This window comes from Sebastes fasciatus, chromosome 6 (assembly GCF_043250625.1).
Source record: "Sebastes fasciatus isolate fSebFas1 chromosome 6, fSebFas1.pri, whole genome shotgun sequence".
Lineage (NCBI taxonomy): Eukaryota > Metazoa > Chordata > Actinopteri > Perciformes > Sebastidae > Sebastes > Sebastes fasciatus.
The window spans coordinates 20,901,634-20,928,936 of NC_133800.1; the positions used below are offsets into that span (position 1 = coordinate 20,901,634).

The following is a 27,303-nucleotide window of genomic DNA, read 5'->3' on the forward strand; positions in this document are numbered from 1 at the left end:
GTGTTAGCTCGGTTGACGTATCAGATACATCAGTGACAGCCTGGAGCTGTAGCTCTCAGGCCCTGATGTTTGGTCAGTCATAGCAGACACAACCGTTTCTCTAGGGGAAGATGATTATCTTAGTTTGGTAACCACACTTCATGTCTCAACTTGATTTGCCTCAACAGCCAATTGGTTTCACAGCGAAAATTAGTTTATTTGGAGATCGAGGCTGGCATCATCCGGCGTGATTGTTGCCACCATCATTATCATAGTCATCAGCATCATCATGATTGCCACTAATGGCCTCATACTTCCATGAACATTTCGGTGGCCTCATAAGAGCAGATTTTGTTCAAGCCAATGAATAGCAGTAGCAAAAGACTTCGGTAATTCCTCGGTAATGACAAAAAACTGTGAATCTGTTCAAAGCAACACATTTAGCCTCAACAGGCTCCACAAGGTCCCTTTACAGTGCACAAAACAGTTGAGACGCACTGGAAGTTGGGCTTTAGAAATCCCATGCTGGGTTTCAGCATTTAAACATCTCACAGCCCCTTTCGAATCACCAAACACAACACGTAGCCACATATTAAATTTAGTGAATGATTAATATACAGAATAAGCACTTTTGACGATAAATAGCGGCATCATAATCCTTTTTTTATTGCATTTTTTGGGGCCTGATTAGCCAGTGTCGTGCTGCGTGGAAAGTACATGGCACATTTTCTGGGAATAGCTCTGACTGGGACAAGCCTATAAACGTCACACCCATACCTCTTCATCTACAGGTAGATAAGGTTAATTCACTGGCTGAAGGGCTGGGGAGCTGATGAGCCATTTGATGTTAAAGGGTAATTGACTATGTCTGAGCAGTGTTGTGTGTAAGGGGGGAGATCAGGAGACTTCAGGTGTGTGTGTGTCAACACACTGTCAGAAAAGATTACGGACATCATTAAAATATTCCCTGTGTGACCTTAAAGCGATCCCACCCACCTCTGCACTGACTCATCAGTTCATAAAGAAGCCGATTGTGGTCAATTTGCCTGGGTCATGTTGGAGGAAGCCAAACAAAAAAATGAATTTGGCTCCCTCCAACTGTATTATAAACACAGCATACTGTATGATTGTGTTACATCTCGTCCACACCTGGCCCCAGAATGCCACTCTGAGGGATGATAGCACAGGAACCTCTTCCTCATGTGGTAACAGGTGGTCCGCCACACCTTCCCCGCGTGACGACACAGAGCAGAGAGGAAACCGATGCCGGACACCAATCAAAAGCTGCCACTGAACCCAACCTGTGTGTCTTTGCGTGCCACTTTGCTGCTGTTACTGTGACATTAAGCAGACAGGAGATTTACATTACTCCTCAGGGCAGCGAGGACACCGGGAGAGGGGCTGTCATGGAAACGGACCCCTACACGGCTGTCAGAATTGTTTAATTATTCATGACCACCATCACCGAGCATCAGCGGGGAATCAACTGGAACCGCTGAACCGATTGAATGGTGAGATTAAAAAATTATACCATGTGGCAATCTTTGGGGAATCCAGATAAACTTACCTTGAATATACTAAACTGTTGGGCTACAAAGCTGCTGGGTGGACTCAGCTAATGAGTATTTGCTGCTCTGCACACACACACAATTCATGTATATGCAAATATGCACACACCGGTAATCCACTAATCGAATTCAGACAGGATGCTATTCTTTCTAATATCACTGGTCATGTTTCTTTTTGCTACAGGTGTATTTTGCTTTGAATATAATTTCAGTTAATTATAGCAAAGTAAAACTGAAACTAAAACAAAAATAAGCAGTGAAGAATACTTTAGTAAACTGAAACTACACTATATCCTTTAAGAAAAACTAAAACTAAACTGAAACGATATTGCCTGGATAAAAAATTATAAATATAAAATAAGAATGAACGTACATTTATTTATTTTTCTTCGTTTTTTAGCTACATCACTACCGAAAAAAGGAGACAGCAGGAATTTCTGTCAACTCACGTGACATTGAACCACAGAAATTAAAACATTATGGCCATTCCTATACAGTTCTCAAACTATGTATTTTGTAGGCCTATGTATATGTAGCTACATACTTCTGAGACGTTACAGCTGGCCCTAACAAAAACAAACTAAAACTACTTTTTTCTGAAAAACTAAAACTAGCAAACACACTCTGAAAACTAACTAAAACTAAACTAAAATGAAATCGAAAAGTCAAAACAAAAATAAAATAAAAACTAATTGAAAATTCAAAACGTTTATAACCTTGACTCATTGACATTTGTTTTAATATATAATTTGTTTTTCCTGCTCTAAAAATGTAGGCTAATTTCAATGAAAACAGCAGGTCTAAAAAATTGCAGCTACTACAAAAAACAGCTACAAACCAATCACTTATTATAATGGTTTCAAGGTAATTGGTAAAATAGGTCATGAGAATTGGTTTCTCAAAGGCAGTTTTTATGACTTATCTACGGTCTATGTCTTTGTGTTAGTCTACTCTATGTGATATTCTACTGTAAAATAATAAATCAGTCCAAAAAAACATCAAATGAAGGCATTACATCGCATCCACGTGTTACACAGTTTACCCAGTCAACCAGAAAAGCCTTATTATTCTCAACTTCAGCCTTTGTAGGGCAGATTTGTTTCTCATTTCTCATTTAACCATTTGAAGAAACAAAAAAAGAAAAAACACATACTACTGAAGTGTCACATTGTAGAGTGTGTTATACCCTTCTCATGAAAACAATATACAGTACATCGCTTAAGGCTACCGCCCACACACCAGCACACACACGACACGAGTCTACAGTGTCATATTTTTAGCTTTGGCATTTCTCTAATTGTATTTGCACAGTTCAAACGCCTGAGTATTACATAATTAAAACTCAGCTGTAAAGAACGCTCAGTCCACCCATGCAATATAGAAACATAGCCTAACCATCAATGGATAAAAAAAAAAAAAAAAAGGCACAAATATCACCCAATAAAAAGCTTTTGAAATATGCTGTTGCAATGGCAGATCTGATGGAAATATCCAATAACAAAACAATGAGGAAGATGCAGTGTGTGTTTGTGTGTGTTTTTTCTCCTTATGGCAGATGCCTGGGTGTCAGAGGGAGCTGCTGTCCTCATGTGCATCATTTTGCCTGCAAACTGTGTCACACCAATCTGTCCTCTCTCATTTCCAGAATGGTGTGAAGTGTGTGGGAGCACTCAGTCTTCATGGTGGTCAGAGACCATTTTATGGAGAACTAAATTCACTATCTGAGCCATATGGTGGGCTGTGGGCTGTTAGTACTGCGCCATATTTCTTTAGACAGTGACAGTTTGTATACCCTTTTCTTGTCAAGGATCTTCACACACTGGCACACACAGAAACGATCAGTCTCACCAGGCTATCGGCAGCAGTAGTACGTCACGTGTTTGTCTGGTTTGATGAGGCAGGTCACAGAATCTATAAACTTTTATCCACCCATTTAACTTGAATATGTTAACCGACTGCTGACTTTAGAACAAGTTGCCTCTACGGATGATGAATTCATACATTTCTTACTGTAACTCATGCATAATATATAGCAGTAAAAGCAACTGCTGCACTCCAGTGTGCCATATGTGATTACTGTACATCTAATACTTTTACATGTTTAATAGTAGATGTTTATTTTGATCTCCAAAGGCTCATTAAAACTCCCTCTTTCCACTTCCCTCCGTGTTGGCAGCTGGTGTGGTGAAATAAACAATGATGGTTATTTTCAGGCTACAGTTTGATGGCGATTATTGTACTAAAAGCTATCCTCGCTGGAAAAAAAATCACAATTTTAATATTATTACAGAAGTTACATACATTTACAAGTCTTACACTTTTTTTTTCATACACTGTCACTTGGATACAATTTATTGTACTGACTTAATTTCAGCATCTCAGATATGAAAATGTGGATTTGTGCCAAGATAAATTTCAGAGTAGAAGAATTCCTCAAGCACACTCGGCTGCCCCCAGGTGGTGAAGTTGTATAACTGATGCAACGAAGCATTGAATATAAAGACTAATTTGCATTTGTCAGACCTATAACTCAGGAGAGGCCGCTCTCTTCTTGCTACAGCTGGAATCAAAAGATTAAAATCAGATTTTATCACAAAGCATACATGTTTATTTAATTGGCAATTTCATATCAAATGCTGAGTTTCCACGTTGAAAGAATCGGCTTAAATTTGTTCAAATGACAAACGTAAATACAGTAAATACACACACTATTGACAACCTTTTTGACATTCCCATTACATATACAGTTTGAGTTATAATATTAAACCCCATATATACAACACTCACTTCTAATTAAAACATTAACAACTCTATGGTTGTACATCTTTAAAGCATCAGTTGAACAAAAGGCAAGGGCTGGAAACGTTTTTCTCTCTCTCGTTCTTTTGCTCTTTTTAACAGTAGAGTGGTTAAAAGGCAACAAGGTCATTGTCCTCCAGAGGATGTCTCTATCTCGGTCATATACTCACAGAGTCACACACACACACACAGTCACACACATACACAATCACAGATAGGTACTTATCATTGCTCAGTGGGGGAGCCCTGCTCACATCCAAACACCCTTTTAAAAGATTACATATTGTTAGTCTCAACATAAAGCCGTATACCTTACAGCTGGTATATGATCTGTATGCATTTTTGCTGCTCACTACTGTACAGTCAGGGTACCAACTCCAAAAAGGCACCCCTGTATTCTATATAAACATAGTTTTGGTAATAATGCACATAAAAGATCATGACTGAGGCAGATGAAAGTCAAAACATTCAATTCTGTTTGAGAAAACAACCAAAAAAAGAAAAGTATTATATATGTATATTTGTGCTGCACATGTGGCCAGCACTTGAGACACCATCACTGTGAAGAGATAAATAATAATATGAGATAAAAGCTCCAGTAAGTCCGTGTAGGAATCCATATAAAAAGGTGCTTAAAGTCTAGTTGTACAGCTGCACGATGATCAGAGGAGGTTTTCCAGTTAAAGATTCAGTTGTAACAGACATCAACTAAAAAGCTAAAAGATGTGAGGACTGGTGGAAAGAGAGGAATGGCCTACATAGTAGTAACTTATCTATTTAATGCCATTTTTGTATGTTACAAAAACAAGATAGACAGATTCATTTTAACTACCATATGTCTACCATTTAAATATGAATATGGCTTGTTATAAAGAATAGAGGTGTTTTGCATCAAATACTAACACACCTAACCCGCTGGTTCTGTTTTACACTACATGTTCATTTTTGGCTTAATATTGCTGTTTAATTTTCTAATGCAATGGCATTCATTTCCATTATTTCCCTTTGACCTGAGCTCGTCTAATCCATCTTGTTTAATTTTCTGTTCCAATCGAACATGGTCTCATTTCAGGCAATTTGTTTTCATAATTTCCTCCTGGCCTGTGTGTATCTAATGCATTGTGTTCTGTTCTTAGACTCAATCCAATTCATTGAGTTTTCATTTACTACATAATAAATAATAAGATCGGTAGGTAAATGTTAAAAGGTTGCTTTGGGGTTTGTTTTTTTTCTGTTCCAAGATAAACAACTGAGTTATTGAAAAGCTCCATGTGATCACTTTGGCTGATAAGGCAAGTTGTGTCTTTAAAAGGAAAAGTGCATCGACTCAACGGCCCCAAGGCATACTTAAACGCGCGCATACATAATTCACAAAAAATACTCACCCCGCTCATAATAAAATACCTTCTCGCCACTTGGAAACGGTAAACATCTTTACCATTGTTAATAAATTAAAGGTTCAGCAGTTCACATTCATCAGCTGGTTGTGTCTGTTTGTGTATCTGTGTGCAACAGTGTTCTGGGTAGTTAAGTTGTATAATTCACATTGGTCATTGTAGTCCCGTGGCTATTTTGAGTAGCTCCAGATCTTTGCGCGTTTGAGCAGCAGGTGGCGTACAGCCGTATGCCTCCAAACCCAGAGGCAAATACCGCTCCTGCAGCCCCAGGAACTCATCCCCCTGTCCGGTTTGTAGCGAGACCCACGGAGGGGGTGAAGAACCACCATGGAACCCCCAGAGTGCCAGACTCTCTGCGGTGAGAGGTAGTAATAAGAGTGTATGAGAAAAAGTGATTTGCTCCAAAGTACAGTAACTAGATCATTTTTAAGCGTGTCACTAACCTTTACTGTGCAGATCAGCAGCTTTGGCCATACCAAAGGAGACCAGATATGGTGCTACACCAACCAGGCCTTCTGGTTGACCTCGTGTTGCCATGAGCACTATAGACCTGTTGAAGGAACAAACATGTCTGTAAATTAAGCAAGAATGTGCATTACTCTGCTATACTAAGCTGCTGTATATTCAAACTGAACAGGAGAGTTTGTCTCAGATGTTGATACCACTGTATATTTTCCCCGGCTCACCTCGTTGGCATTCCAGTTTTTAGGTACTGTTCCATCTTGGCGTCCAACTTGGCAAATGAGGTTTTCTTGGTGACCTTCCCAGAGCAGGCATCCACTGAGACCAGGAAATACCCAGGCCGAGAAAAGGGCATGACCACCTCATTCACCTGGCAGGCGACAGGGAAAAAAACATCGGTTACATAAACCCTGATTATCGTCATATAGACAGGTAATGTGTTTGGATTTGTTTTTGTTCTCGAGGCCTGGCATGCTCACAGTGATAAAGGAGCTGTTATCTCCTCTCTGCTGCTCTTTGTTGCTGAGAGACTTGACTTGTGTCTGGAGGTAGGAGGTCCATGGCTCACTGGAGAAGACAAGCTGAGACAGAGACAAATTGGTCAGCAGTGGTGGCTTGTGTTTTAAGCGGACGAACGGATGTCATCTTAATTGTAGCAACTAAGGCTGTCAATCGATTCAAATATTTAATCGCGACTAAATCGCATGATTGTCCATGATTAATCACGATTAATCGAAAATTAATCACACATTTTTCTTCTGTTCAAAATGTATTTTAAAGGGAGATTTGTCAAGTATTTAATACTCTTATCAAAATGGGAGTGGGCAAATATGCTTGCTGTATGCAAATGTATGTATATATGTATTATTGGAAATCCATTAACAACACAAAACAATGACAAATATTGTCCAGAAACCCTCACAGGTACTGCATACTAGCATAAAAGAAATATGCTCAAATCATAACATGGCAACCTCAAGCCCAACAGGCAACAACAGCTATGACTTGCCCCAAACTGCATGCTATTATCATAAAGTGGGCATATCTGTAAAGGGGAGACTCGTGGGTACCCATAGAACCCATTTTCATCCACATATCTTGAGGTCAGATGTCAAGGGACCCCTTTGAAAATGGCCATACCCGTTTTTTCCTTGCCAAAATGTAGTGTAAGTTTGGACTGTTGTTTAGCCTCCTTCCTGACAAGCTAGTATGACATGGTTGGTACCGATGGATTCCTTAGCTTTTCTAGTTTCATATGATGCCTGTACATCCACTAGCTAGTAGTGTTAATGCATTAATGCGTTATTATTCGTTAACTTTGACAGCCCTAGTAGCAACACATACCTGTTTAGCACCACAGCCTTTGCAGGGTTGTGTATTGAGGGCCGGCATAGGCAGCGCTGCTGAGGGTGTCTTGGAGTACTTGGGGTAGGCCTTGGCTGTACAGTTACAGATCTGTTTGGAGGACGTGGTGGCCATAACTTTCACTCTTTCGCAGCCTTTTGCTGAACAGTAGCTGTGACCGTCACGGTCGTGCCGGGCCCGAAGGTAGAGCCACAACAAGCTGGGTGTGATGGGAGGAGAACAGGAGAAATAGACAGATTTAATAAACTTCAACAAAAAGAAAATCAGGGAGTCTCAAAGAGACAAAAAGGGATGAAAGATCTGCTCAGCCGTCAGTGTGAGAAGGTTGACCTTTGCAGGTCAACGCAAGTCAAGATTAAAAAACAAGTCAAACTCTCAAAGCTTAACACACTCCTTCTTTTTCAGCATACTGTAATAGAGAGGATTGTATTTAGCTTGTTCTCACCCAACAGTTCGGTCAAAGAAGTATTTCCTCTCCATCGGCCTCTTCTCCAGCTCTGCAAGAGATGACACAGTGCCGTAGTCTGCCATGTCGTCAAAGGTGTTGCTCTGTCTATCATTGATGTCGGACATAATCTGAAATGTGGCGTCTGATGGGTAACAGAGTCCCACCAGCACCCAGTCATCTCTGAGTGGGAGAAAGAGAAAGAGAGAGAGAGATCACAAAGGGCATCCCTCAAGACCATTTACAACTAGTAAAAAATGTTATGACACTGGTTTGTTAAAGAAAAATATATCCTCATTTTCCTATCAACACTACGAGATATTACAGAAATCCCATGACTTGCATCAGGCGTGGTCACACACATACACGCTGCTGACTCGTGTTGCTCACTTGTCAAAGTTGATGAGAGAGAGGACCACCTCTCTGGGCGCAGGTCCACTCCAGTGCAGAGTGTAGCTCTTGCTCATCATCAGGATGGGCTGGTACTGCTGAGACGGCGCCCCCTGGCTGTTAATCCCCCTCAGCACCAGAGGAGCATCAGGGTATTCATCTCTGATGATGGATAAACTGAGGCCGGGAGCTGCCTGGGTCTGGATGTACACCTGAAGGAGAAGAGGATGTGGTGGAATGCAAGGGTCAGGAAGAATGCACATTTTACATTAGAAGGACAGAACGACAAAGATTGAGGTGTAGACCTTGACATGCTGTACCTGAGAGTAGCGGCCGCTGCAGATCACTCCACTCCACTGGTACATATTCACACAGCCAGGATGTCGGATCAGGTAATTGTCTGCTCTGCCAACGTAGGTGTCTATGTAGCCTGTGACTGACCCGTCCACATCGTGGAAGATGGAGTTTTTGTCGCCATCCAGGTCGTTTTCTTCAAACCACTGCCCCGGGCGACCAAAGAAAGTCCGCAGACCCACCTGAGGATGTAGAATAAGAGTATTGTGAATACCACCATATTCATTTTAACCCTATGTATCAATTCAGAGTGTTATTGCTTTGCATAAGTGCCACCTCTGGTAAATGTTTTATAATGGGGACTCTCTCCACTGCAGCTGCTATTTACTGGAACTGGAAATGTTTACTATATGTTTAGGATGAATTTAACAGTGGCATTATGGTTTAAGACACCAGATGTGATGATACATCACATGGTGGAAGATACACAAAAAAATTTTTTTTATTTTTTTAAAGTTAGTCACATTTAAGTAAAGGCAGTGCACTTTTCTATACCACCACAAGATGGCATCAGTGATTTACAATGGTCTCTCCACAGGCCTGACTTTGAAAGGGGACCCCTTCTTCTGTCTAATAACTGCCAACTCCATTACCGATCGGAGTTGTGATCTAATCAATATGAGAGGACGGTTATAGGGGTGGAGAACAACTAGGAGAATAATGCCAAAGAGGAAACAGTCAGACCCAGTGTACCAAGAGTACGGACACATAAAGCGAAGAAGAAATGGTAAAAAGTAATATAAATACAAAAAAATCTGTCAATTCAAGGAGTGTTCACAACTGCTGTATTCCCAACAACAGCGAACCTGCAGACCAAAGAAAAACACAACGATGTAAGAAGCATAGATAAAGAGGAAGGAAGAGAGAATGAAAAAGAGCTGACCAAAATGCAAAGTTTGAAAACGGCTGGAGGACACACTGGACCCATGAACAGTGCGTGACCGCTACCTCGCTGAACTGCTTCGTATCTCACGAGTGTGGTGTCCACACCGGCAGCGTTTCTGCTGCTGGGCTGCTACTGCCAGCTCTTTCTTTCTATACAGAGTTTGCCTTTCATAATGGTCATTTTATTTTACTATGAATGTCATTTATATCTTTTAGACAGAAAAAGGTTAACAAGCGTGTGCTCATTTGTAAATAATTGTAATAATCCACATTTAAAAAACGGTTCACTATTCATTTATGGAGCTGTGCAAGTCACTGCATTTTCCCCAACACTGTCCTTCAAATATTTCAGAATAAAAGCCTTGTGTTAAAAAATGAAGGAATTCTGTCCACACTATAATTTTGAAACGGAAACAGGAAGAAAATACATATTAACTTTTTTTCATGTCTGTGATATATTCTACACATACAGACACTGAAACTGTAGTAATGTTGCTGGTATGTCATTATACGGTCAAAAGATCATTTTTACAGTCTATTTTTGCTGTGAACTGCACATGCCACGCAGAGAAAATAGGTGAGACCTCGAATCTCTAGAAGAGACGTAGCTGACACGCAGCTGACACACTTCCTGTCCATCACATGATGCCATTGGGCCCAAAAATACATCAGCGGAACTTTTTTTTTTGGTAAATCAACTTCCCAGTATGAACACTAATAGCCCTTATTTAAATCCTTCCTCCGTTCATGTGAATAAGACCTAAACTGAGGGCTGGACCGAGGGCTGGGAGGCACGGTTAAAGGAAACTCTACTCTATGGGCCCAATGAATGCGGAAGATCACGCGCCACTGAACAACTCTCCAGGGAATGATCAAGGCCCCGCATCCGACACTGTATCCACTTCTCTTTATACATCCATGGGATACAAGCGTAGGGTTGGAATGCTTCCTTGTGGACAGCTAGGTGATGACCCTCAGTCTCAGTGTTAGCAGGTTCATATGTCACTGCCAGAAATAGATTTGTACTCACAGTGGAGTGGAAGTTGAGCTGTGACAGATTGTTTCGTGGGGTGAGCTGCCAGGTGTTCTTCAGGGTGAATCCTACTGCGCTGGTATAACGCTCTGGTGTGGGGATGAATCCCCGAAATGTACTCTGAGTTAGCCGCACAGGACCATCATAGATCTGGAAACCTCGGATTGGGAACGTCCTACAGTGGAGAGGGAGAGGGAACAAGACAAATGACAGCAATAAATAAATGGGAGAGAGAATACAGATGGAAGTAAACAGCATAAAGGGACCATTATTCACATGGATGACCACAGGTTTTAGTCATGGACTAGTTTCAGAGGGACACGTTGATAAAAACTCCAGCACATTTCAGCCAGGCCGTGAGCTCACAAAGGAGCAGGACATCAATCGCCTCTGACATGACATGCTCCATAAGTCTTGGTCATATGGGCCTTGAGTCAATTTAACTTGTTCCAAGGGTTCCCCCAAAAATAGCATTAGTAATGTAGACAGTGCTTCCCTATGATTAGTTCCACTTTTTTGTGGTATAAGTTTTGATTTTAATTGGACATAATGTATATGTGCAGACTAATAGACTCATGGCATATGAGATGTATTTCTCTCCATCAGCTAAAATGTATGTATTAATTTGTCTATTTGTAAATGGTGCTTTGTACTTGATGTCACTGAGCTTGGTACTTATGAGACAACGGAACGCATCCTATTAAGCCTATTTTATCTGTAGTTTGAGATGTATCCTATAATTATTATTACTGTCAATGTGTACTTTATTTATTATTTATTTATTGTATTTATATATTTTTTTCATATTTTCTTTTTTTCAATTTAGCTTTTTGTGTTTTAAAGCTTTTTGCATTGGCAATGGGTGAGAGATGGGTGCGAGGGGGCATCATTTACATTTGTGCTTAATTTGTATGTTTCTATATACCTGATGTAACTTCAAATTAATTATTACGGAAAAATAAGTAATGTAGACATTATGGTCAATGTAGAACAGTGGTAAATGTTATTTTAACATATGTTTATAAAAAAGAAACCATAAGAAAAACTGACCACACACTTAGTAAAGAGAATCATAGTTTAAAATTATACCTTTTCCAGTGCACCTAATGTGTCACAAATAACAATAATTGTATATATGGAAAAAGTTAGGTTGGTTAAGTTAATAAGACTGATGCTCTTGGAGAATAATTATATCTGCCCCCCGTGTTGGAGAAGAATTTACCAGTTTTTTCCTGCATCACTCTGTTTTTTGTGTTTTTCCTTACCCTTAGACAAGGATTTAAGTCTTGTGTAATTGCTGTTTATGAAACCTTACGGAACTTAAATTAAAGGATCAAATTATTCATCCATTTTAGTGGAACTATCTTCTCTCTGGCAAGAAAAAATTGTGTGTCAGCAGCTCTAGCAGTAACCACAATGACGACAGACAAACTGCCAGAGCCAGATGTCACAGTGCGGTTAGCAAGCCTGTAAAATGACTGTAAAGTTGTACAGTGGTGACAGTGGTCACAAACTGACATAAAACACAGTTTTTGAGACTAAAAAAGGCAGCTAATTGCTAGTCTCTTGTTTATGTTGCTCTCCTCTTGTATAAGCATCTCTGTAATGAGAGAGATAGAGCCAAAGAAGAGAGATCGTGAGGGGAAATAAAGCTCAAAACTCTACTCTCATTAGGACTGTCCACTTAGTACGACCTGGCAGATTACAACATGGAAAGTCTCCATAAACTTCCTCATAATGGAAGCCCTATCTAAAGTATTGTTAGTGAGGCACAAGTAGAGCAACACACTTTTGGTCTTGTCAAACATCAGTCTGGTTTACCTGTCAATAGGAGCACTATTAGTGAGATCTTTATATGTTTCCTTCCAAAGATGATCAAAAACTCAAAACGATAGAGACAATAGAAACAAAGGAAGGGAACAGTGACATCTAGCTGAAATTAATGGGAGCTCTGTGTCAAAAAAAAGCCTGAAAAAAGCTTCTCCTTACTCTTAAGCAATCAAATGCTACAATGAGTAATCCCTTTCTACGAAACCACCAAGTGTTGCCACCACAGTTTTTCATAAACCGCCTAAAAATATCACTAGAGGGAAGTCAAAACAGACTTCCTTTCACAAGTCCACCTACGGCTTAAAGCAGCTGTAGCAGCCTCAGCTGTCCATCTGTCCAACCACCTGATTGCCTCGCTGGCTCTCTCCTCTGTGTTTGTTTTTCCCAGCATATTTTTCTCCGCCAACTCCTCCAACACCATCCCCTGCAATTCCTGAGAAAACTCAGTCTGATTTGGATTTTTCCTCAATTCCTCACATATATCTTCCCTCCTTCCATCAACTCATCTCTCCCTCTGTTTGCTCCCCCTCACCTGTTTCTAGGCAGTGTCCTCATCTTTGCATCAGCCCCTCCTAAGCCCCAGTATTTATTCTGTCCTCCATTGGTCCCTCTGTTTCGACTTTCACCAACAAACAGAGACTGCGTCACCTCCTGGCTGGATCCTTCGTCCTTCGGGTAGCTGCCATCACTGGAAGACAAGATGAGATAAGGGCATATAGAAATAAAAAAAACATTTCCAATTTCAAAATAAAGGTGTATCTTAAAGATGACGATATATAATTGATGTTTTCACTTTGCATTGATGATATTGAATCAATACATCAATCCATATCGATGCATCGTCACACCCCTAATACACATATGTAACCATTTGACAACTTAACAAAAGACATATAATACTGGACAAATAAAAGTTAATACTTTTTTTTTTTAGGGATAAAAGAAGTGGAGAAAAAAAGTGTGTCACTATGTTAATCAGGAAAGAGATGTTGTGACACTCTTTGCCCAGTATCTATCAATCACACATGGTTTTTGGCAAGTTCATCTGGCAGGGAGATGAAAAGGGCAAATATAGCTGAATGAAAAATGCTATGAGCAGAGTGATTTAGAAGTACACACCTGGCAAAGGACAATCCCACCCCATTGTCTGCAAATCTGTTCAGAGAAACATAAAATAAATAGTTGTTATTCTTACAAATTTCTGTTATTGAAATACCATGAGCCTGTCCAGATAAAAAAAAAAAGCAGTGAGAGAAGTCATTATTATTTTGCTGTTGATACAGTATTCAGGAAATTAATTAAAAAATACAAGACGTGATAAAAGTGTCTATTAAACAGAGTGGAGTCATCAGGTATTGAAAGAATAAATTCCAAATTATAGACCAGTTATGGGAGTGCATAAACTGGATAGTTTGTTTGTTTTTTTATTGGTGACCTAACTGTAGGTACTTCTAACCCGGGTCTTTTCTTACAATTTGTTTCCTATACTGTTGGATGAGTGTGCTCAAAATTATGGCATGTACTTAACTAAAAACTGAACTGTCAATCAATAGTTACCATTTTAAAATCTATGGGAATCAAGCCAACGTTGAACATAAAGTTGGGTCAAATGGTAAGTGTGTGGAAAAAAACCTAATTCATTACAAACAGTGGATGATTGTCATCACAGAAATTTGCAGTGGGAGTACATCGTATTGCCAGAATACATTTTCATCAAGGCAGTTTAGGTTTTTGCGATGACATCATTTTAAAATTTTTATCAGAAGCTTCCCAGACATTACATGAATCACATCTCAGCCTATGAGTCGTCTCACCCAGAGTCCTGAATGACGATGTCACCTCCCCGTATCCATGCTCCTAAGTCGTTGTTCTTGAAGGAGATCAGAGTGTCAATGACTGCCGCCACCCGTGGACGGCTAGGGTCAGCATTTTGGTGTGGTCGGAATCTGACAAACACATATGTAAACACATGCGCGTTGCTATTATTATCCTTGTGGCATTGACTACATTCATTACCTCTCAAGCTTTCACCCTCACCACAATGTCAAACCTCATTTTTCCCCCTACGGTTTCTGCACATGTGGTCCTTGTGAATGCCAATGCACAAGACAAGACACACACACATACACGCAAGATAAATTTAACCAATTTAAGTTTTGGAGGGGTTCTGAGTGACTAATGGACCTGATAATCATAACGTCATCATACTATAAATCTGCGCAGACATGATTTATAACTACACTAAAAGTCTAAAGCCCCACTGTTGCTCTAGAGACTACAGGCTTCAATGCTCATTGCCTCCCACAATGCACATTATGGGTGGTATTGCAGAGGAGGACATGGTGTCATTAAATACAAAAGGGTTTTATCCCCCTTTGGGAGCATGACTGTGCCTGGAAAAGTGTATATTCATCTTCCCATTAAATTAGGAAATAGCTTATGTACAAACTGAAAAGGAGATGTGTAGCTCCAAAACTGGACATCCTCTTTTTTCAGCCCAATAATGGCACTCAATTCAGATCAGAGCTCTCCTTCAACATCAGTATTTATGCTCTGGATACCATGAATATCCACAAATGTTATGGAATTTGTAATGTTGGTCAAGGGGAAAAATTAACCTGAACGTGGCGAGAGAAAAAAAGGTCAGAGGGTCACATAAATCAGAAGTCTTTGGGAACTATCAATATCCAATCCCTCTTTCTCTCACATGAAATAGTTATAGTACACATTTTAAGATTTAAAATCCTCCCCCACATTCCTCTGCACACATGCATACGCTCCCACACACACGCACAGAGCGTGGCCAGCAGTCTCAGTGGACACGCAAGATTTTTTCCGTCTAGTTGAGGGCTGCATTTGGGTAGGGAGAGTGGAAACTCTATCTGTGAAGCCTTGTTTTCTCTGTCAACACAAACCTGACAGACCTTCCACTAAAATGCAGTAACAGAGTGTAAAGCCATCTATCTATCCCAGTCCATGGCCATAACCTAGAAGATATCCAGCAGGGGAATATAAATAACTTCATTCACAAACAGTTATTGACAGTGGCATTAAACAAACACATTAGTAAACCACAAATAACATAACATTTACATAGTGTAACTTTACACCATGGTGCATGTGATCGCCCACTATAGACCCCCTGATAGTGCACAGTTAGACACTTTGTGCAAAAACGTGTACGGTTATAGAGTACAGTATAGTATACAAGTCAGTTGTAAGTCACTAATTATTTACATACAGTGACAACTAACTACTTGAGATGTCCACAATAATAAAAAAAACACTTGAGATTAATTAATATCTCTTCACACATTATAAGTGACAGACTGTATACTTCCTCAAAATGTAAAATGCTATTGCACACACGTTAGCACACACATACACACCTGGCATTGTTATCTAGACACAGGTATTCCCGGGGGTCGGCAGCGCTAGCTTTGGTGGTCTTCACTCCTTTATCAATGAACAGCCCAGCCTAGGAAGATGAAAATGTGATTAAAAAGACAAATCCAAGATGGGTCATACTGTATATCTATTTCTGATGGACTGACATAAACAAGACTACTAGTATATTTTACAGTGTGGGACCTGAGGCAAAAATAAATGTACTAAATTTAAATCCTGAGCCAACAGAGTTATAGAGTCAATGCTGTACACGGTGCTGCGGAAAGTACGAGACGTGGTAAACAGAATTCCTGCGAATAATTTATAATGTGTATGAAAACGTAATGTATATTTACATAGTCCATGACATATGGATTAGTTTTGTATGTTTAGAAAACGAATTGTAAAATAAATTATAGGAAAAAATGTTATATGTCTGTGAGTCTTATGTATATGGAAACCTGTGCTCTGAGTTGGCCCCTGTGGTATAAGCGAGGTATACTCTTAAACCTCTGGGCTCCTTCCTCTATAAGAGAGGCTGCTGTGGTCAGACTGAACAAAGAACTTACAGTTCACCTGCCTGACTTCTGTCATTACACAACAGAGCGCTATTGTGGAGCCTACTCGTGTGTGTGTGTGTGTGTGTGTGTATGTGTGTGTGTCCATGTCTCTTTTTGCCAAATGAATAAGCAGAGAATTATGTGCAATGCTTTTTAACAAGTTATAAATACTGTATTTATCTTGTCTCTATAAAACACAGAAGCAGACAACAACACTGAGAGGTTTGGCACAACCTGGTATTCTGGTCTGTACGTGGGAGAGAAAGCACACAGTGACTACACCAATAATAATAATTTAAAAAAAGCTCAAAGATAAGCTACAGCGATGATACCTTAAAATTGGAGTGTACGCGGTTGTTGTAGAAAATCCCCAGGGGAGTGAGCTCTGCCTTGGTCTCTGGTACCAGCCCATGAGAGACTCCGGTGGAAGAGCTGTGGAACACAAACCATATGCCAGCATCCTGGAACAGGAAGGAAGAGAAGAGAGATGAGGTGATAAATCCTGTTCGTGGTACAGTTGGGCAACAGTAGGAATTTCATTATCATGGGCTCATACGCACATCATCCGTAGGTGGAACGTTGAAGTAACATACAAAACCAATATGCAGAACCGGGTACGATGTCATACTACATGTGGGTCAAGCCACACCGAAAGAATAAACCTCATATGAGCGCAATAGTTCATTCGAGTTTATGTTTAAATAGATATAGAAAGTCAACCTATATATCACAAGCATACCCCCTACCAATATTTAGTACACAGCCCTCTCCAGTGGACCTCTACGCTCTTTGTGCCAAAATGAAAAAGAGACGGGATGAGTCTTCTACTTCTACGAGGTCTCACTATGTTATTGCACCCCTCTATCAGACACTAAAGCCTGTTAAATCCCATTTTATTGACGGATCAATTTGTTATGAGCATCTTCAATTTTCATTATGTAAAGTTCAGGAACACCAAAGCCATGGCAGCGTCACACAATATACTACATACCATAAAGGAAGAAGGGGCTCTCCTTGTTGATAATTCATTTTTCTTTTATTAATCACCTCTAAAAAGCTGAAGCTGTTTTCTTACGTAACCCTGATGTTATTACCTGAGAACCAGCGGCTGCATTGCTGATGAGATTGTTGTTGGGGTTGGCGATCCAGAACGTTGAAACTGCCCTGGAAAACACCCCCACCACCACACAGACAAAGACATAGTACACACAGACATGAGTGCAGGGAAAGATATTAAAAAAGGCAGTACCTTGGCATAACCGAGACTATGACTTAAGAAGCAGAAGACCGAGATCAAAGAGTCCTGTGATCTTTTAAAATCCCCTCAATAATCTACCTCTCCAACGTAAACCCTGGACAGGGACAGCTCTGCCAACACACGCACACACACACACACACACACACACACACACACACACACACACACACACACACACACACACACACTCAAACTCCTGGAAACAGGCCTTGTTGCTTCTCTCACGGAGGCACTTTTCTTGTTCTTGCTTCAACATAAAAACATCCCGTGGAGAGTAACGGTTGTTATTGCATGGATAAAACCACCCTGCCAATATCTCTCGCGCATACTAATACTAACTACAGTATCTCTTTCACATGGACATGGACACTCCGTCTTCTCTCCGAGTATATCTGCACTATCACCAGGTTTCCCTCACAGACACTGACTCAGAGTCAAAGACTTTAAGGTCAGTGTGGGAGATTAAAAAGTGACAAAAATCATTTCCTGGTCAGTGTTTTCAAAGATAAGGCAGCTGCTCAGTATCTACTATATTTCCCTTCCTACATATCAAGCTGCTTTACAGTCAAGATGTTGGCTTATTCGCAGCTCTCAGGGCTTGGCAAGTGCCTTTGCAGTGTCCCCACTATTATCTGTCATTACAATTATCCTCAGTCTTATGCTTAACAAAACTCCAGGGTCTCTGAATGGCAGCAGCCAAAGAAATAGCCTCTTTCTCTTAAGTGTAATAAATGATCCTCCATGTGTACATGATGGTTCAGAAAGTCTGCACAGTCCACATTGTGTTTCTGTTTTCTAAACCTGTGTGTTTACTTACAGTTATGGATCTGTGGCCGATGTTAAAAACTGTCAAGACTGCTATTTCACTCTGATGGGTGTGTGAACATATATTCAGTACATACACTGGTAAATAATTGATTGTTACACCCACTCTTTGTTACACACCAATGATATAACTGTTCAGTATTGTAAAGTAAGAAAGCACAAGTCATTATCCTAAGTTCTTGACTTGCAGTGGTTGTTGAGCAATGCACTGTAATTACTCATAGAAACTCAAGTTGTCTTTTATGAGTTCACTCTGCACTCCTATCTCCAAACAAAAACACACAATGTCACTATCCTAATCTCTTACTTGCACTCCGTGCTGGGCGAAGGAGTGTAGCCCTTGTAGACTTTGTCCTTGATGCTGGTGCAGAGGGTGTCATTGCGGTCAGTGGGCAGCAGAGTCCCGGGTCGGGTCAGCAGGCCGAGGTTGTGGAAGAAAGTGTTGCGCTCCTCGATCCCATCCTCCAGGAAGAAACAGTGACCCAAGGTGTCATAGCCTATGGTGTTCTTCACCTGGGTCAAAGAAAGAAGACCGCTAGATATTAAAGACGAGAAAGAGACTTTTTCAGTCCTGATACCGATACGTGGGTTTTGGGTATCAGCTGATACAGAGTACTGATCTGATACCAGTGTTTAATTAATAAGCTGTATGCCTCACTGTGTGGAAGTAACTGGGATCATTCTTTTATGTGTAAGGCAACATCAGGCCTGACTTGAACATTGCTTTCCAAACTTTGTAAAACAAAGTGTTAACAAATAACAAATGTATCTATAATATAATCTATAACATAGATTAGAATTTACTGAATTGTTATTTATTATTGAAATAATAAATCGTACACCAGCAACTTGGTAAAAAATCTTAAAAAATTAACAGGAATTACAATTCAAGTGTGAACCTTTTTAATGTAGCAACAATTTGGTCAAAATTTAAACAGGAATTTATATTCCAGTATATGATGTATATAGTATATAAACATAGAATTGAATTGATTAGATTGGCCCCATTGTCACTGATAACCGATCCAGCTATTTGAGTGCATCCCTAGCTAAGACAACATGTGCATCTTGGAATCATCAACAACCCACAGGAAAGATAGATATGCCCGGCTCCATAAAAACTTAAATTCCTGAAATGGTCCTAATTTGTTTTCTTCTTAAACCCATCTGAAGCTATGTAAAGATTATTGGTATCAAGACAGTTGTTGAAGAAGATACACAACAAGAGAATATTCACATGGCCATTGTGGCAGATGGGAAACAGGAAAAACAGCAAACAATGTTATCCAAAACTTTGTAAATTCCATTTCCTCGAGGCAGGCAGGAAGAATGCTTTCAAATCCTATGGCCTCGAGGACACAAGCTAACCCATCATTGTTTGACGTCAAGAGGGAGCATAACACACACACACACACACACACAAACTTTGATTCTGCAGTTGACAGACCTACTTGTGTGAACATGTAATGTGATTTCATTTATCCAGCAAAATTATAAAAACATTTGCATTTGTCCAAAGAAAGGGACTAATTGTAAACTATTATGTCTCTTTCCAAAGAGAGTTCTAGACAGATCACTCTGTAATGGAGAAAGGTATGGGACAGGAGGGTTTAAAGAGAGATTAAGGACAAGAAGGAGAGGGAGAGGAAGAAAAAGAAAGGAGGAAACAAGCCATTAAAGTAATCCAGCAATGGAGGCTGTAATGATGAGTATTCAACAGCTAACATCATATGGTACTTATTAGTGAGAGCTGTCTTAAACATCCTCCAAATAAACAGATGATTTCATGCATCTACAGCTGTCTTTTGTTCGTCCTCACATATATTATAGACTTGCTCATCACACACACTTTACTAACCAGTAAACCGTTGGTGGCGTGGATGGTGAGGCAGCGGGAGAAGGAGTGGTGTATGGAGAGTCCGTCCACATAGGTGGGTTCCCGGTAGCCTCCCCTCTGGTCCACATCACCGCACACGTGGAAGTGGAGGGGGTAGCGGCCTTGCTCGCCCTGCTGGCCCATGTTCTTCAGCTCCACGTGGGACAGATGCACTGATGAGAAGTTACTGAGAATCTTCCGGTGCGGGAGAGAGAAAACAAAGAAGGGCCAGAGTGGAGGGTAAGTCGCAAAGGAGAGAGTGATTTTAAAATCGATAAAGCAAGAACAATGAGCTAAAGCAAATCATACTGGCCTTGTGGAGGGCAACACAAGGTTCATATTATGCCACAAAAGTAGGCCAACTGTCTACCCACTCTGGTCCAATTAAAGGTTTAGGTACAATTCTCTATGTTTGTCTATGATCCCACTGGGATATGAACTGTAGCTCTGTTGGCATTGTGCTCCAGTGAGTCAAATTGCGCCAAAACCACCGATGTTCCTCTCGATGAATAAGTGAATTATAGAAGCAAAGCACACATGCAAAACACAAATGAATTGAAGAGCAAATAAAGTTAAACATGAATTAATAAATACAAATATGCTGTACGATTCTCCCTAGGAGGTCTTTTTGCGGGCATGGCATAATCCACACAGTCTGGTTCCTGTTAAGGAGGTATTGGCCAATCCTTCCAGCTAACTGTAACTCCCCCCCCCCCCCCCCACACACACACACAAGCAGACTTTGATAATCTCATTGTTTCTACAGTATATACGCTGCACACGATGCCTCAAGATATAAATACTTGCTGTATGTACATCCATGCAAAGATACGCATATGCATGAGTTCTTTCATGCATATATAGTGTACATACATATTCACAGAACAGACTAATGAATATGCAATGGTGATTGCTATGTGTGTGATGGCTCTATTGTTGAGGTCTGCTGGTTTGGGTGGTGGGGGTCAATCATTGTGTAATATTAGTCAGTGTGTTTTTCTTGGAGACAGTAACATGTGGTAAAAAAAAAACTGATGGAAAGAAAAAAGAAAAGTGTTTATTTTGTTTAGCACAAGGGGGGTCAGTTACATAGAGCTTAAGGAATGTTATTGTGTATTTGCCACCAAAGTGAATGAAGTCGGACCATCATTAACCAAATTACAGTGAACTCATTGTCTATACAGAGACCCATGTAGGTTAGGGAGGATGTGATGTTCCAGTTATGGTCGTGTTTGACCCTAAGCTGTTTTATGTTTTCAGTGTTTGTTCCGTTTTATAGACTGTGTATCTTTTACATAAAAATAAAAGTTTGACATGTAGAGGCGGAGAGGAGAAAAACAGAGAGAATGGGAGGGAGAGAAGTAGTATGGAAGTATGGAAACTGTCACGCAGATTACTGCAGCCACAGAGACATTTAAAGGGAATGTAAAGTCAAGCTGAAACACGCAGACACACACATCAGCAAATACAGACATAAAGCACAGTTTCAACAACACACACACACACACACACACACACACACACACACACACATAAGACACACCTTGATGTGGCCTCCATAGGTGTCGTGGCTGTAGAACTGGCACACGTTTCCGTAGCACAAGTTTTCCATTTCTCCGTAGATGAGAATGTTTCTGGAGAGCAGACCCACTTCAGCACGCATGTCGACCCCATCTATGATCTCTCCGCAATGGTTATACTGAGGCTTCCCTGGGCAGAACACACAGGGAGATTTTTGGCTATTAGCTACAACAAGGTGACAATTCTAACCTTTTTCACTCCCCCCCCTTTTCATAGACACCTTTTTGTCTTTTTTTAAGGGGGGACAGGGGGTGTTTAGGGGGAGACAGCAGGTCAACAGTATGTTTCACATAGAAGTGGTGTACATCATCTGAAAGCTGGGAACCTGAAGATGAATTTGAGATGCAGCTCAGCATAGTGTGTCAAATTGTTCTACTCATAAATCAGAAATAAAAAAAATAATTAATTAATTATTAAAATATATTTTGAAAGTGTCAACAGATTGATAATCCCTCCAAAATACCACATTAAGACACCAAGACCTTGAGGAACACCATATAAAAATCCATGCTGTGTTTTAGTGTCAAAAACATTTGACAATTGGAGATTTCTGCGAGAATTGCATTTTTCTGCGACTGTATGGCGAGCACTTCTGTTCTGGAAACTGCTCAGAAACCCCTATTGTCAGTCTACCTAGCAAAGCCACCCATCCTCTGAATGCTCTAGATCTCTTGTTTGTAGCTGTAAAGTTTAATGAGGCTGTGATTATCCTAGAGGTCACCACAGGTCATTTTATACAGTGAGGCCAAGTTTCAAAAAATGATCTCACTACAATGAAGTGGCTACTATGGGGACTAACATCATCACACATGAATACAACTGGGCTCATTGAATCCACAAGAGTCTCAGCTTTCCAGTTATACCTAATTTGTGCAATTCCAAGACTGTTCAGGGACCCCACTATGCAGAAACCATTTTAGAATAGGCAAAAATGACACATACTGCATGCAAAAATTGCATTGTTTTTGGCCAAAACTGCATGGGATTATCATAAGGTGGACATGTCTGTAAAGGGAAGACTTGTGGGTATCCATAGAACCCATTTTCATTCACGTATCTTGAGGTCAGAGGTCAAGGGACCCCTTTGAAAATTGCCATGCCAGTTTTTCCTCGCCAAAATTTAGCCTAAATTCTGAGCATTATTTAGCTTCCTTCCCGACATGCTAGCATGACATGATAGCTCTAAAACCTGAGCCTGCTACAGCCTCTGATAGACAGTAAAGTCGGCCGAGGGGCGCCGGAGTGGAAGAGGTTAAAGATTAAATCTGGTGCACAATTGGACAAAACCTGGAAAAAGTGCAAGTCATTATTTTGTATGATTACAAATATCAACCGCTGCATTCCATCTCATCCAATTAAAGCAGAAGAAGAACATGAACACTCGTTTAGTTTTGCTGAATAGCATGACACAATTTCCCTTCAGATTTTTGTGGAACCTTTCTGAGGTCATACAGAGACCCAAACCGTTTCACTAAAATACCAGCTTAATATAAAATGTGGAAACAAATAGGAAGTGGCTTTTAAACTAAACTAAGGTCATTTATTTCTGGAAATGGTGGGCTTCCAATTGTCAACCACAGGAAGTATGCCTAAGCAGCGCACACTTAAACATAAACAACTACCCACACCCCAAAACCAACCAACCAAAATAATAGACATGTAAAAGCAAAAGTAATCAAATACATATGAAACAAAACATTATCAGCTCTTTGGAAAGTACCCGTGCCCACAGGGTGCAGCTGCCAACGATAACGCACAGCAGTACTCCAGCTGCTCAGCCCTTCCTCAAAAACTAGGCACGCACACATTCACACTAATGCACCCTTCTCTTCAGGAAGGGAGTTGGCAATTTGTTGACAACAGAGGAATGGGATCAGGAAATATATCAGATAGAGAGATAGACAAAAAGCACCAAACAGATTGTAAGAAAACAACATTAGAGGAGCAGATGAATGTAGGAGGATGTGAAGCAGAGGCGGTCTCTAAATCCATACAACCACTGGTTATTATAAGATGAGGTTACTATAAAAACATAAGCTGACAGTCTCTTTTTAGCTTCCTCCACTAATCTAATCTTACATCACTATAACAGCTGGACAGGAAATTAGATCTCTCTGGATGTCAGGATTAGTAGCACATCTGCTAATCACATTTATTGACTATAATGTCTTCTTTTGCTGCTGGCACAACACTGGTCATGAGTCTGAGTTTTACAAGAACTGTATAGCTCAAAATGGCACAGGCAGTACAAAGCTGGAGTCAGACTAGAAGCCGCACACATGAAAGGAGTGGGCCCTCAAAGGACAAACACTGACACATACAAAGACAGTTTTAGTTTGCAGCCAGGGCAACCAACCCTATTCTCTCAATACACACACACACACACACACACACCACTGGCCTTTCTCTCACCTTGTAGCCTGACCTGCCTGCTGCTGCAGTGAGAGCAGGGCAATAAAGTAAACTCTTCAGCCTGGTGCATGGAGTAGTCCGTGCTGGCAACTACAATCTGATCACCGGGTTGCCAGGTCTGCTGCACTTCGTCCTGCAGGTTCAGCACCACCTGGTCCACAGCATCCATCTGGAAGCCTGAGATGGGGAAACCTAGGGGGGAAGGGGCGGCATAGCACTTCATTTAAAAGAAACAGGAAGGACTAGAAACTAAAATAGTATACATATGTATTATCTCTAGCAATAAAGGATCTTTTCAAGTAAGAACAAAAATAAATATCCTTACGTGAACTTAAATGTTTCCATAACAACTGTAGTAAAAATAATATTACACTAAGATTAGTCCATCTATTTGTAATACCTGTCAAATAAGGAGGAAACACACGAGGATAACATGGAATAAAAGATACTAAATAGTAGTCTAATTTGTTGTTCTTCTACAGTACTGAATAGTGAAGTAATTTATCACTAAATCACAATTAAGATTCTGGCTTATAAATAGCTCAATAACCATTGAGATATTGTGAAGCAAAGAAAATAAATTAAATGTTTGTGTACAGAAGTTATTAATATTGTTCCGTTGTGGGTAATATCAACCAAAATAATTATGTAAAGACGGTTAGATAACCCCAGGAAACCATCATTTTCCCCCTTATGTTCCACGTTGAGTCACTGTCAAAATGTATTTTACAAGGTGTGGGTATGCACAATCGCATAAAGAAAGACAGCGGGTGTATTAGTTCCTCACCCAAACCACACACATATACCGTTACATCTATCTGAAGATCTGTCATAACGGTATGGTCACAAAACCACTGTCACCCACTCAGGCACAAGAATGTCTTTCATGTTCAGATGATTGATCTGTAAAGGAGTTGGCACGTGGTAAACCTCATTCCTCAACCTGTCACCTCTCTCCTAACTGTTTACCACTTCAAAGCAAGAGAGACCTGTCCATTTCACCTGGACTGCTTCCATGCTACTGAAGCCTGTTATTGTGAATAACTACAGACAAATAGCATCAAACTTAGAAGACCTACACAAAATGACAGAAGGCATAAACTAAGCACTAAAATAACTGTCCAATTGCTATATAATGTCTAATTGCTGCCAACACTGAACCATGTAGTTCAAACTGGTTTTGAAATTGATACCGTCATAATCCGTTTCTCACCATTCTTCCACTCGCTGTAGGCGGTGACCGAGAAGGCCACTCCGTCCACGGTGGTGAAGTTCCGGCTTACCAGAGCTCTCCCTCCTGTGTCATGGTTTTCATGTTCCCTAACGTCCTCTGAGCATGACGTGTTACCACCACCTACGACCGAGACCAAAGCCCACGCCTGTCTGGAGAGACCAGAGGGATGAAAAGAAAAGACAGAAAGGAGAGGGAGACATTTTCAGACATGACAGTACATAGACAAGTTTCACACATCCTTGTCATAGTCTTGCAGTTTTATGTGAAATGCTATTGATGAGAATATAATGCACCAAACATGACCCATTATTTATGACAGACGACCTTAACCATCATGTTAAGCCACTGAAAGGTGATGGTAGCTGCAGTAGCTTGAGGAAGCACCAGAATTAGTGGACCAGTCTCAGTGAAATTGTCAAAAGGACATTCAAATCAGGTTTACGTAATATCTCACAGATGCGAGAGCTAGTCATCTAAAGGGTGGGACCTGAACTGCATGATAAAGTTTCTGTGTTTGAGTCATCATGAGGCATCAGGATGAAGATGTGTCGATCACACACCCAAACCTCTTCTACTGAGACTATGGATACTACAGATGAAAACAAACACTTAGAGACGTACGTGGTGTATCTGAAAAAGAGATTAAACTAGTCATCACTAGTGTAATGCCCTGAAGGCAGAGCCTGAAGCAGCTGAAAACCAGAGTGAATGTCATGTGATAATAAAAAGACAATGAGAAGTAGGATATCAGAAACGTTGAGATAATTATAAAAATGACAACAGGGGATTTCAGGAAGGGTGTTCATATGGCTCAGAGGAATAATGGGCGTACTTGCCACATCCCAAACTTCTTTCAAATCCAACTTTTTACTTTTGCTCCAAATCCTCCCTTCTCACTCCGTTGCTTTCTGTATTATAACGCAGGAATGTCAAGAAAATTATTTTTGAATGAGATTACACTGATTAAATAAGAAAGATTGGCCAAAATCATTTGAGCTTGAGGGTGTGGATGACAAAAGGGATTGGGCGTGCTTTTGAGGGCGTATGACCTAAAACAAGGCAGTGTAACGAGACTTGGAGCCTTGGTTGTTTCAAATGTCATGTCCTTAGCATCTTAAGAATGACTTTTTACTCTTTTTTTTGTCTAGCATTAGTTGAATGAGTTCAAACAAGTTTAAAGCCTTTTCGCTATTCATGGATATAATAATATTTTTACACCATTGTTCTAACCTATGGCATGACCTTTAAACACTTGACCTTTAAACTGACCCTGACCGACATGACCTTCTCACATAATTTAACCTATTTTCAAAACTATGGAATCATATTTGGGTAGGCAATTTCAGTAGGTTACACTAGGATGATCTGAAGTCAACTCACTGCACATTTGAACACAATACAAAAGCAGTTAAACGCTCAATCTACTCCTTGGAGAACTATCTTTGGAATAATTAAATCACAAAAAACAACAACAGAGTGAGTTCTGAATCCTAATAATCACAACCTAAAAGATGTGGATGAAAGACCCCACTGATCCGCAAACAGGATCCATCTGGAGATCCACACTGTCATTACAGCCCCAGTGTGTGGCTTTCTCCGTTCAGAAGGAGTGGTTGTTTCCCTTTTTCCTTTTGCTACATCCTTGATACACCATTTTAACAAC

At 40.4% G+C, this 27,303-nt stretch overlaps 1 protein-coding gene across 2 annotated transcripts in view; it reads right to left on the bottom strand.

Annotated features, from left to right (window-relative positions):
• Window positions 1-4,132: 4,132 nt before the first annotated feature.
• The window catches only part of cemip2 (cell migration inducing hyaluronidase 2), a 32,060-nt gene continuing 8,889 nt past the window's right edge, over window positions 4,133-27,303 (bottom strand). Inside the window, exons 5-24 of one of the 2 annotated variants that reach the window (XM_074638316.1) lie at window positions 25,620-25,789; window positions 24,407-24,598; window positions 21,957-22,123; window positions 20,396-20,608; window positions 18,845-19,050; window positions 17,549-17,618; window positions 16,787-16,915; window positions 15,897-15,985; window positions 14,322-14,453; window positions 13,627-13,662; window positions 13,040-13,195; window positions 10,675-10,852; window positions 8,726-8,941; window positions 8,406-8,617; window positions 8,016-8,198; window positions 7,550-7,769; window positions 6,685-6,786; window positions 6,430-6,575; window positions 6,187-6,293; window positions 4,133-6,096 (exon numbers count right to left, since the gene is read on the bottom strand). In XM_074638316.1, coding sequence (XP_074494417.1) covers window positions 5,897-6,096; window positions 6,187-6,293; window positions 6,430-6,575; window positions 6,685-6,786; window positions 7,550-7,769; window positions 8,016-8,198; window positions 8,406-8,617; window positions 8,726-8,941; window positions 10,675-10,852; window positions 13,040-13,195; window positions 13,627-13,662; window positions 14,322-14,453; window positions 15,897-15,985; window positions 16,787-16,915; window positions 17,549-17,618; window positions 18,845-19,050; window positions 20,396-20,608; window positions 21,957-22,123; window positions 24,407-24,598; window positions 25,620-25,789 — 3,124 coding nt within the window. In that variant the 3' untranslated portion in view covers window positions 4,133-5,896. Of the gene's footprint in view, window positions 6,097-6,181; window positions 6,294-6,429; window positions 6,576-6,684; window positions 6,787-7,549; window positions 7,770-8,015; window positions 8,199-8,405; window positions 8,618-8,725; window positions 8,942-10,674; window positions 10,853-13,039; window positions 13,196-13,626; window positions 13,663-14,321; window positions 14,454-15,896; window positions 15,986-16,786; window positions 16,916-17,548; window positions 17,619-18,844; window positions 19,051-20,395; window positions 20,609-21,956; window positions 22,124-24,406; window positions 24,599-25,619; window positions 25,790-27,303 lie in introns of those variants that run through there. The other variant, XM_074638317.1, reaches the window with a different exon arrangement.